Source organism: Notolepis coatsorum (assembly GCF_963971535.1).
Source record: "Notolepis coatsorum genome assembly, chromosome: 15".
Taxonomy (NCBI): Eukaryota; Metazoa; Chordata; class Actinopteri; order Aulopiformes; family Paralepididae; genus Notolepis; species Notolepis coatsorum.
The window spans coordinates 3,339,664-3,352,445 of NC_140179.1; the positions used below are offsets into that span (position 1 = coordinate 3,339,664).

Here is a 12,782-nt window from a genome sequence, read left to right on the forward strand (position 1 = left end):
CACACGCACAACCCGCATGCCACCCGGGAACGAACGGAGGAACAACCTCGTTACTGCCCCCAGAATCACGGGGTCAAGGGCAAACCCAACCCCGTGGCAAGGCCGTAGCAGCGGAGCGCGAAGGAAGACCCAGACCCACCAAAAGGACTGGACTCCCTGGAATGGGGGCCCGGAGAAGTCCATGATGCCAGCATCAAGACCCCACCAGGTGGGCACGTAGTGCCCCGCCCCCCACATCGCCAGCGTATTCGGACAAAGGCCCCCCAGTTACTGCACCTGGTAATCCCAGGCGGTATCCAAGTACTAACCAGGCCAGAACCTGCTTAGCTTCCGAGATCGGACGAGATCGGGCGTGTTCAGGTCGGTATGGCCGTAAGCCGAGCGGGCCCCGTCCCCCCAACAGTACACCGCCTGGCACACTAACCCTGCAGAACAGACAGTCAGCATGGCCGTAAGCACACAAAAAAGGTTAACCAACGGAAGCAGGCAGCGCACCGGGGAAAAACCAGGCAACAGGCTGTTAACCCTAGCCTGGAGACTGCGGACGAGACAGGCGCCAGAGGGGACAGCTGAACACAGCCGCCCCGGCGGAAGGAGCGTAAGCTGGCGGTGTTGCATGACCAAGCCTCCATTTAAAAACCCCCACCCAGAGGGGTCGAGGCAGAGAAGGCTGACACGATTGGCAGACGTCATGAACGTGCAGGGGCACCCTCAAACGGTGAACCCGGGAGTTGACACTGCTCCAACACACCAGGGAATCAACCACCTCGGTGTTACCCAATGCGGTGGTTGTTCCTATAACCCCTCAAGAAAAAACTCCAAAACACACCTGCGGGTATACACCGGCTATACCGCAGTACAAGTGTTTCAGTTTCCAAAAAGGGTTAACCCAGGCCTACGGGTCGCAAACATCACTTCGGACCGGGCCTGGCGGTACGGGAAGCACAGGGTCACCAGAGGAGGTCAAAAAACCACCCCCACAGGCCCCTCTTCGCCATGCGTGAGAGAGGAGCGAAAAATAATGGAGAACCAGCCCCTAAGCACACCGTACCTGGTATTCCCCGGCGGTCTCCCAACCAAGTACTAACCAGGACCAACCTGTGTAGCGGCCGAGATCCGACGAGATCGAGCGCGTACAGAATGGCATGGCTGTAAGCCATGACGACAGTGCTGAGTAAAAACATACCCAACCAGGGTCTCCATAGCGCTTAACCCTGTGACACCCAGACCGACCTGGCATTTTTCCCCCTGAAAAAAGCCCAAGTCCCTCAGGGTACCAGAACAGCAGATCTGCATCCCCGGCGGACAACGGGTTCAACTGATCTGGACCAGCGTGACCAGAACCAGTCCCGTGCCCTAACCACGCCGACATGCCTACTCCAGGAGAAGGGCAGATATGCGTGTTGATCTTAACATGAAAAGAAGGCGCCACCCAGACGTTCGGACGAACCGCGCCTGGTGGCCCACCCCAAGGGCGTGAGACCCCACTACATATGTTCAGATCCATCCCGTCATCATCCCCCAGACATGAACGAGAATCCGTCGACAACCCACCCAGGTCATGGGATGTGGTCGTCGGAAGAGGAAAAACCCCCATCTCAGTTGCTTTATAAAAACGCTGTTTCAACCACAAGCAACCAAGGCGTGCCAGTCAATTGCCTGTTTACAGCGAGCTAGCACTATACGTGCGTCGGGACACACCCCCATCAATGAACAGGCTATTTAGACCTGTCATTGAATCCCCAAGGCGCCCAGGGGAACGACAAGAGGGGTGTGACACTCCCTAACTCCAACACTTCTGGAATAGAAAGAAGGAAGCATCAACAGTATGTATCCCAGTCTACATGTATCTGTTCACATTTTTACATCCCACCACCCTCCCATAGGAAAGAGACGGGGATCCCCAGAGAGACTTCCCACGCGAGCTGTACAGATTGAAAAGAATATATTGCACCTTGAGCCATGTAAAAAACTGGTTTTAGGGCCTCCGGGGAAGAGGCACTGAACCCATACACACTCAATAAACGAATTGAATCGAATATACATACAATAGAAAAGGACCCTTCTAGAGGGTCCACTCACTTTGACAATCTGAGGAGGAAGGCTCTGTACTCTGATGGAGGCTTCCTCACATGGAAGAAGGAGTCCGAACTCACCGAAGGCCTGAATAGGCGCTTGGTGAGGAGGAGCCCTGACCACCCCCCCTGAAAACAGATCCATCACATGGACCTGAACAGCACACGGAAGTCCTACCAACAGAGACGCGCACGGTGACGTACTCTATGGCGGGGGAATTCCTGCGGTGCACACGCCCAATATACCAGGCCGTGGGACCAGGAACTCCCTCCCCCCCCCCCCCCCCCCCCCCCCGTAACGTGCCGAACCGCCACGTGACGGGAACCTTGAAGGACAGGGGGTGTACCCCTGACCGACAGAACAATGGGGAGAGGAAAGGTTACCAGTTCACCCCTTTACGACCCCACACCCATGATACGACGTAACGACAAAAAGAGAATATGACACAGTCATAGTCAGCTCTATGAAGCGTTTCACAGCTCCACACAGCGCATGAGCTAACCTGCTATCTGATTTTTACTAAGGAAAAACACAGAATAGAGAGGGCTCTAAGAACCCCGGTCCAACATACACATGTGCTTCTGTGGCCAGTACAACCCAGTTGTAGGTCACATGACACACACAACCCATCATCACCTACAAAAAATGGCAAAAACACTCAACAGAGGAACGCCGTTTTTTTCACAATGAGAGAATACATCATTCTTGATTAGTATCGACCACAGGCCTTGCTAAGCACACATGACAGCAACCAAACCAATTTCCCTTTAGGAAATAAGTTTCTCCAGCAGATTTAGCACAACCTCAGCAATCAAGCTAAGAGTTACATCGTATCCCTACCACACAAAAGACACAATTAATGCACAACATGTCTGATAGGAGGTGATAAAGTCCCCAGGGAACCGGGGGGGAAAAACACAATCCTCCTATTTTACCCTCAATACGGCCAGTTAAAACAGGAAAACCTGTTAATGTGTGAACACACTGTTCATTGTCATTACAGTCTGAGAAAGAACATTCTTTTACTCACTTGTCACCAAGCATAGCTTCATAGGTTAGTTACCTTAGTTGTGAGTACACGGCCGTGTTACTCACACAACAACCAGATCATTACATCCCGTTTGCACGGAGAAGCTAACTGCCAGTGACAAAAACAGCTCACACATAACCCGCAACGTATCCTAAATGCATTGTAGCAACACACGTTTTGGGAAAAACACCGTTATTCACAATACATTTAGCAAAGTAAAACCAGAAGACGTGTTATGAGGTCTGGTCAACCCCGTTCCTACCCGGAACGCAGATCAGCGAAGTGCAGTCACAAGACACCGTAGAACACAGCCGTCCTGTGTTGTTCGATCCGGGCAGCGTCGCCGCTCCAACCAGTCGCTACAGTCCTCTTTGTTGACGCAATCCCCGTCCAGGCTCAGGGCAGGGTCGACGAACATCCCCTGTCAAGGATGACGTCGTGGTCAAGAGTGTAAAACATGTTAAAATCAAAGCACGTTCAACAGAATAGCATCAAGCTAACGGCTGCTCCAACCGTTCGGGTGCTATTGCTTCTGCTCGCGAGACGCCGATCTAACGACGCACGGGATCAGAAGCGAGCTCACGGCGGCGCGCGAGAAGCTAAGCTACCCCGCGCCAGGCCATGGCCATAGCAGCAAGCTAACGTTACCTAGCGACCACGACATGCTAGCCCCGCAGCTAACAGCTGACTGGCTAATGGTAGGCCCTAAGCAGGCCATGCAGCGATCCAGCAGGCTAACGCAGCAGTTAACAGCTGACTGGCTAACCGTAAGCTATGAACATGTAAACAATGACATAACACTCACCCAGACAGGCCGCCGTTCTGAACCTCTCCTCACTTTTTAAGAGAAAAGAGAAAACAAGATGTCAACACCGCTTCACAACGGTGACTTTACCACATCCGACGGAATCAGCACAGTACCAACTGGCCTGTGTAGCTGACTTTGAACATGAATCTGCCGCTATCGCACATTACATGCACATATCCCCTCGTGAAGGAATACTCTCATTTGGATATGAAAGATGGGGCCTTAACACGGTGACAGAGAGAATCCACTCGTCCAGAACACACAGGGATCACCAGTGTCAATGGTCGCGGCCCACTAGTTAAAACTATAATGGTCTCCAGACCAAGGCCTTCTGTCGCCTAGGTGGCTGAACAAAGGACCCTAGCCTGGGGCCGGTTTCCATAAACTTTGTCAAGTAGCCCCCATAGCACTAACAGACAAGTGGAGCCCGCCAGCAAACACTACTCACCCAACCTGGAACGCACCGCTTCTCACAACAGCGGCATGTCCGACAGTTCAGCTGTGGCCTGACAGGTTTCACCCCAACAAACACAGCAAGGAACTGCAGTTGAGAAGCATGCAGCGGCGTGCTCCCAATACGAAAACCGGTGGAGGGTTTTTAGAATGATCATCATCTTCCAGACACTCCAGTACGAAGACAATATCGCCGTATTTTCTCGAAAATAGTGAGAGAGAAAATAAAGATATGATGTCAACGTATCCTTGTTTCCCAAAGCTGCTCCTAAACCTTTCTTCCATCATGGTGTCAAGTGTGGGGATCTACCGAGGCACTTCTTCCTTGTGGTGAAAGCGAGAAGGAGGAGAGCAGGTGACCACACACCTGCTTATGAAGGTAAGCTGATGAGGGGTGTGGTCAGACTAATACTGGTATTAGAGGTACATTTGTGGTTTATTCAGTACGCGTGCACGTACGCGAGATAGTGCAGTAGTGATGCCAAGCAGAGCCCCTAATGAAACAGAACCTTCTGTAGTGTGGTAGTGAAAGGTTAACCTTCTGTAGTGTGGTAGTGAAAGGTTAACCGTCTGTAGTGTGGTAGTGAAAGGTTAACCTTCTGTAGTGTGGTAGTGAAAGGTTAACCGTCTGTAGTGTGGTAGTGAAAGGGTTAACCTTCTGTAGTGTGGTAGTGAAAGTTTAACCTTCTGTAGTGTGGTAGTGAAAGGTTAACCTTCTGTAGTGCGGTAGTGAAAGGTTAACCGTCTGTAGTGTGGTAGTGAAAGGTTAACCTTCTGTAGTGTGGTAGTGAAAGGTTAACCTTCTGTAGTGTGGTAGTGAAAGGTTAACCTTCTGTAGTGTGGTAGTGAAAGGGTTAACCTTCTGTAGTGTGGTAGTGAAAGGTTAACCTTCTGTAGTGTGGTAGTGAAAGGGTTAGCCATCTGTAGTGTGGTAGTGAAAGGTTAACCTTCTGTAGTGTGGTAGTGAAAAGCCTTCTGTGGTGTGGCAGTGAAATGAATGAATGAATGAATGAATGAATGAATGAATGAATGAATGAATGAATGAATGAATGAATGAATGAATGAAAACTTTATTAACAGATTGCAGAATGGGTACAGTACAGTACAGCTCAATACATACAATTGTTAAGGGGATGCAGACCAGAGAAAGACTTTCGTCTTGTTTACATCAGGGTCCCCCATTTTCAATTCATCGTAACATATATGACATACATGACATACAGATAGACAGTACTGCTACATCTATACATTTATGACATACCAGATTTGCAATTACAGTACTGTTTGTGATACAAAAAGAATCCAGAAAGAAAAGAGTATATACATTAGGCGTTAACCCTTTGTAGTGTGGTAGTAAAAAGGTTAACCTTATGTAGTGTGGTAGTGAAAAGTTAACCTTCTGTAGTGTGGCAGTGAAAGTGTTAACCCTTTTTAGTGTGGTAGTGAACGGGTTAAACGTATATTTAGTTTTTTTTAGATTTTGATTGGCAAGAAGTCTGGGCAAACGTTCGACTAGCGTCACGCAACCCGGATCATAAACAGATTAATCTTAATTATATTCATAGGACTTACCTGACTCCTATAAGATTGAACCGAATGGGGCTTAAACAAGACTCTCTATGCTCCTTGTGTCTAAGGGGTGATATCGGTACATTTATACATATGTATCTGGAATGCCCCCCTGTTAAGATATTCTGGGAAGAAGTAACCACGCAATTATCGGAATTTTTATTTCTGACCATACCTGTACTGCCTTCTGTATTGTTGTTGAATGATGTTTCTCAGTTAGCAGCCTCTATACAGCTAAAGAGACTAATTTTGTCCGGTCTTACGGCTGCTAAAAAGCTGATAGCATCACGCTGGATTCAACCGGATAAAATGTGCCGGAAGGTATGGGTTCTTACCTATCTCGATGTGATTTATCTAGAGATATCTACCGCAAGAATTTTAGGTGTCAATGAAGCCAGCATTGCAATCTGGTTAGAAGTGGTGGAGAGAATAAAGGTTAGCATATGAATTGTAATCCCTGGTTAGAAACGAAATAATGGATGGATTATCCAAGGGGGGTCCTGAGGGGGGGGGGGGGGGAGAGCGAGCAAGAGCATATGTATATATTGTATTGTATTGCAAGTATTATGTATATATCTCGTAACCTACATTTATATTGATTCAAATACTGGAATGTATAGTCCTGTGATTTATTGTGGATATTTACTGTTAATGCTTGTGTGTCTAGTTTTATGTCATGTCAAAAAAATAATAAAAAAATTTGTTCACAAAAAAATATTTCGTTTATTTTTACTATGCCCTTTGCATTCCGTCTGATTGCTCTCTAGTCAAAATCCTACCTATTACTTTAACACTTTTCCCTGCGTCTGATGTCACCCAGGTTCAAGTCGCTGCTCCAGAACCGGCCGGCGGCAGAGAACACCTGCATCGAGATCAGTCACGTCAAGTACAACATATTCCATGTAGGTGACGCCCTCAGGGGCGGACCTAGCCTATATCGCCTGTAGGAAGCTCCGCCCCTCATGCCCTGTACCTATTCTCATCCATTTGGCAACTTTACTAGGTTTTCATGTACTGGAGGTTTTCTATATATGTCTATGGCAGGTCAAGAATCACCAAACATGGAAATGGAAAAGAAGAACGAACGATGATCAAGTATTATGAACCCGTTCTGAGCATAATACGGAAGGTTGTGGTCATGCTGCGGTCTCTCTTTTATGGTTAAAGGGGAACTATTTTACTATTTCTTTCACTATTTGGGCACTTTTACACAATTCCTGTGAGTCTATGGAACACCTCTGTAATATATATATTTTTTTTATTCATTGTTTTGTATTTCTAATCAAGTCCTCAAAAACAGCATTTTTCTACCTCAAGATTTCGAGCTGTTTTGAGCCTGGGCTGCAGGGCGGCTCCTAAACCACTGCGGAGCGTCGTCGTCTATCTCAACATTAACATGCAGCGGTGACTATATGACATCACATATAGGCACATTTTCAAACGACTCAGTTCAGTGAGGGTGAATATTGTGAGAGGAGAATTGGAAGAATGCGCCAATATGAGAATTTTGAGACATAGATCATATTAATATAAGTTCACATAGCTAGGAAACAATGCTAAACACTCAAAAAGGCCATTTATAAGATAGTTCCCCTTTAAATGAACGGTTTAGAGTTAGGTGGTTAGGATTGTGGTTAGGAAGGGGAGGAAGATGCCAACATTATGGGAAATGTGCTTACCGTCTTCTCCAGAGTCCGACAAACAGATAGATACCCATTTCCAGTAGCCGGTTCACAGAAACTCACCAATTCATAGCAAATCCTGAAAAATAGCGCAAATCCTGTCAAAGCAGGAATGACATAGAACCCACATGTTGAAAACATGGTTCAATCCTTGGGCCTCTTTTGTTGCTTATTTTTATAAATGATTTAGTTTTAGCTACAGTTTGATACCGCTCTGCCCATAATTTTTGCTGATGACACAAACATAGTATTTTCACATCTATCTTTATCTTTTTTCCCCTTCTTTTTCCGTTTTTCTCCCATCCCAATGTTAGTCGTTATGCCAATTCCCACTCCCCTACCTGGTCGTTGCGCACTCTACCCCCTACCGTCGGTATGGGACGGCGGAGACTATCACATGCTTCATCCGACACATGTGTAGCCAGCCCACCGCTTCTTTTCACCTGGCAGTGCGGACTCTCACTGGGAAAGTGTAACGTGTGGAAGGATCACACTATCCTTCCCTTGCTGTGCAGGCGCCCCGACCGAACTGTAGGTGTCGCTGTTTTACAACGACCAGGACCCACCCACGCCGGCTTCCCACCCGCTAACACTGCCAATTGTGTTGGTATGGATGGCAGACCAAGCCAGAGGCACCACAGCTGGATTCGATCCCACTGGCTCTGTGGTGGTAGACAGACGCTTAGTCCGCTGCGCTACCCGGCCGCCCATCTGCTCCTTTTTTTAACAACTTAAAATACTATCAATCTTTGATATTAATGTATACCAGATATGTATTTTTATGTTTAACTGCACTTTTAATTTAGATTTATTTCCTATTGTTTTCCATAATTTTTTCATATCAAACTCCAGTATTCATTCATATCCAACAAGGCAATCAAACAATATTCATCGTAATTTCTTCCGCACAACATTAGGTCAGTTCAGTATAAGATTTAGAGGTCCTACTATTTGGAATTCAAAACCCTCCATAATAAAAATGTGCTCATCTATTTCATCACTCAAATCCAAGCTTAAATACATTGTTAAATAAATAGCTTCAATCTCATAAAACCATTAATGTCACTTTGTTTTACAGTTTCATGTTAATTTGTTTAGACTAATTATTAATGTTGTTGTTTTTGTTATTATTATTATTATTACTTTGATTATTATTGTTATTATTGTTATTATCTTATTATATTAATATTATGAAAATTGTTTTATGAACTTATTTCACTTTACTTTTGTTTTTGTGTTTTTTTTTATCCAATGATTTAGTGAGTTGAGGCCCATCTGGGTCTCTGGCCTCTACTCAGCACTTTATACACTTTCTGTCATGGTCAATGTTGTTTACTGTTTTGCTGAAATGGTGTGAAATAAATAAATAGAATTAAAATTAAATTAAACTCACACTGAGCTATTCACCAGGAATGGAATGTTGATCATTTCACTCTGTTACAATAAATAAGTTACCTTTACGATAACATAACCTGCCGTTCACTTTACATCCTCAGCGGTAAAACCTGTGTTCTGTAATAATGTGTGAACCTGTGTTTACTATTACTACGTTACCATAATGGTACATTGGAATGCCGCAATACTCTGGACTCTAATGCTGTGGTAATGCTGTAGGTTAGTGATACTGAGTTCACTGTGTATATGTGTGTGTAATGTCATGTATTTTTGTACTTTCTTCTACTAAGGGAGGTCCCACATGCATCAACTTACTGTTTGTCAGCCTGCATTACCTTATTCGTTGACACGTATCATGGCGACCAATAGCAAAGAGTGATAAAAGCACTTGGATTAATAAAGGGATATTTAATCAAAACTGTCTACGTTGTGTTCCAGCTGGTCATGCAGTACCTGTACTACGGAGGCACTGAGTCCTTGCACATAAGGAACACTGAAATCATGGAGGTAAGATGAGAGTTCTAGCCAGGGCCGATTCTTGCCATATGCGGACTATGCGGTTGCATAGGGCCCCCGAAGCCACCAGAGGGCCCCCTAAGCTGCCATTTTAGGCATTTTTTTTTTATTATTATTAAAATTACCAGTCTCTTGTTAGCCAAGCACTCTCGTGCATAGAGTGAAAGCACCTATATGCTCAAGAAAATAAATATATATATATATCCTCTTAACGTTCGGGGGCCCCCAAACAGCTTTTTGCATAGGGCCCCCAAAAAGCTAGAATCGGCCCTGGTTCTAGCCAAAGCCAGCGGGAGTGTAAGCAATTTCTTTTTTTCAGTCTGAAATTCTTGTCCTTTGCCTTATTCCGGGGTGGGGTGTCTCTCCTTCCCTCTCTCCTCCCGGGCAGCTCTTGTCCGCAGCCAAATTTTTCCAACTAGAGGCCCTTCAGCGACACTGTGAAATCATCTGCTCCAAGAACATCACCACGGAGACGTGCGTCGACGTCTACAAACACGCCAAGGTGAGAGAGGTCAAACGGACAGAGCCTCTGGTACAGAGTCGCCACGGCTAGGCCACACCTTCTGCTTCATGTCTCTATCGCATGTTATACCTGTAGTAATAAGAATAATGAGAATAATAATAATGATAATAAGAATAAAAATAATAGTAGTAATAATAATAATAACGATAATAATAATAATACTAATAATAATCATGTTAACCCTTTTTTCGCCAATACCGTGTTAAGGCGTGTTTCTCCGCCATGCGTTGTCTGCCAATCACGCCGTAAGGCGTGTTTGAGATCAATATTTCATATTTTCGTCATGGTATTCATATTTCACCCACGGAGTCTTGGCTGGTGCTGTAGGACTCCGCTCAACTCTGCAACGCTTCAATACTGCCACCTGGTGGCCGATCGGCGAGTTGCAACCGGAAGCCGATAATTGTGACGCCGGTGTGTCTCCCTATTCCGTCCGGCCACTCGTTTTTCGTCCCGGGACTCAATCCAGACACCGTGGATATCGATCCGTTGCCATAACTCAATAAACAACATGATTTGGACGTGTATTAGTAATATGCAAACCGGAAATGGATTGCATCGATCCCCACCACATAACTGGGATCTGTTTGCGCCAGTGTGATCGCCCAACGGTAAGAGGAGGCTGCCGTGAGTTTCAGCCTGTTTGTTTATTATTATCCATACAAACTGCTCTGATCTATATATCACCCATACTACATAAATTATTTAACGTCGGCCACGGAATTATAAACGACACCCCCCCCTCTGTTCACCCGCAGATGATAAGTCATAACGTCTAGGACCATGTACAGTTGACATTTTTTATATAACGTTGATCGGTGTCAAACGGCATTTGATAATCGAATATATGCATTTATGTCTATATCTCACGTTCTAGGAAATACTGCAGAAAACGATAAAAACATATGTATACTCTAGATGGTATTTTTGTATGAATGTGTGAATGAAAGAGTAAAACGTTCCTACATCCTGAACGATAGATAATTGATGTTGAATGGGCCATAGTAATGTCAATTTAGCAATACAATTTAAAAAGTTATAGCCCTGCAAAGAAGGTGAACATCTCCATAGACAAATAGCGCTGGCAGAGGATGGTTTAGGATGATCAAAGTCGTGGCAGAGAATGGGTTAATAATAATACTAAATTAGATTTATGTAGCGTTCTTTTCTAGAGCTCAAAGTCACTTTATACTAAGGCGCGTTGGTAATGAGACAAACAACAGACGAACATAACACAAACACACAAGGATGAATGGGAGGGTAAGAGAAGGCAGTGAAGAAGAGATGGGTCTGAGACCCGTTTAGTGAGGTTTAGGGAGCTGTGTGCGGACTAGTGTTGTCACGATACTGGAATTTCGAACTTCGATACGATACCTTGAAAAGTATCGATATTCGATACCATTTTCGATACCACGGGGAAAAAGGTTCAATCATAAAATGTAAAAAAAAGATTATAAATTTTGCTTTTGTTGCTGGTTGATTCTCGCCTTTGTTTATCTTTAGATCACACATTTAAAAATAACTGTTCATCTCACTTCAATCATTTTTATTGCAGAACATGGTATTTTCTCAAGCAGACAGATGTCAACACTGTGATCTGTGTTGCATATATCTGACAAACTGAACCGTTTGTATTACAGTCATATTCCAACTTAACTGAATGCACATGTGTGTGTGTGTGTGTGTGTGTGTGTGTGTGTGTGTGTGTGTGTGTGTGTGTGTGTGTGTGTGTGTGTGTGTGTGTGTGTGTGTGTGTGTGTGTGTGTGTGGACTACTGTACTATTACAGGTATTGAAATGAACAATGCAACTTCCTTATACAAAAGAATAAAACGAATAATTAATTAATAATGAATAATTAAATATCGATATTTCGGGAAATTAGTATTGAAACCGTTTTAAATATTCAGAATAGATATGTATCGATTTTTCGATATTTTTGACAACACAACATCCATGTCCCTCACATGTGACGTCTGTACTCTCTTCTCTTCCGCCGTGTGTAGTTCCTCGGCGCCGCTGAGCTCGCCGCCTTCATCGAGGGCTACTTCCTGAAGAACATGGTGCTTCTGATAGAACTCGAGGGCTTCAAGCTGCTGCTGTACGAGGGCCCCCCCCCGCCGGCCGAGAGCCCGGCCTCCAGCCCCGGCATCTGCACCGACGTCCTCCTGGACCTGGAGAAGACGCTGGCCGCCCGCATCCACTCCATCCACCTCTCCACCTCCAAGGGCTCCGTCGTGTGACCCCCCGTCCCCCCCCCCCCCGTCCCTGGGCCCCCCGGTCCGCCCACAGCGTCGTCGTCGTCCACCGTCCCACCCATAGATATATATAGAACACTAGATAGCTTACCCGCGCTGCCGGCCAATGGAGAGCGACGTCACTGAACCGCCGCCATCTTGGGAGAGTCAGCCTTGAGTGAGAGTGAGTGAGCTGCACAGACAAAAATACTCATAACTCGCTGAAATATTGACGGATTTACAAACGGTTTGGTTTATTACAAGCATTATTAACGTGGCTATGATTCAAGTGGTTTGTAAAAAAAAACATCTTTAAAAAGAAAAAACATTATACGTATCATAACTACATCTTTGATGTTTATAGCAAACCAACCCGTTTGTAAATCCGTCAATATTTCAGCGAGTTATGAGTATTTTTGTCTGTGCAGCTCACTCACTCTCACTCAAGGCTGACTGGAGCAAGATGGCGGCGGTTCAGTGACGCTGGTGACTCC

General features: G+C 45.4%; 1 protein-coding gene across 1 annotated transcript in view; it reads left to right on the top strand.

Moving 5' to 3' along the window:
• The window catches only part of LOC311241631 (ankyrin repeat and BTB/POZ domain-containing protein 3-A-like), a gene marked incomplete at both ends in the record, with an annotated part of 465,210 nt that extends 452,916 nt beyond the window's left edge, over positions 1-12,294 (top strand). The window contains 4 exon segments of the mRNA XM_084330507.1: positions 6,757-6,838; positions 9,452-9,520; positions 9,918-10,031; positions 12,058-12,294. Coding sequence (XP_084186633.1) covers positions 6,757-6,838; positions 9,452-9,520; positions 9,918-10,031; positions 12,058-12,294 — 502 coding nt within the window.
• Positions 12,295-12,782: the final 488 nt, after the last annotated feature.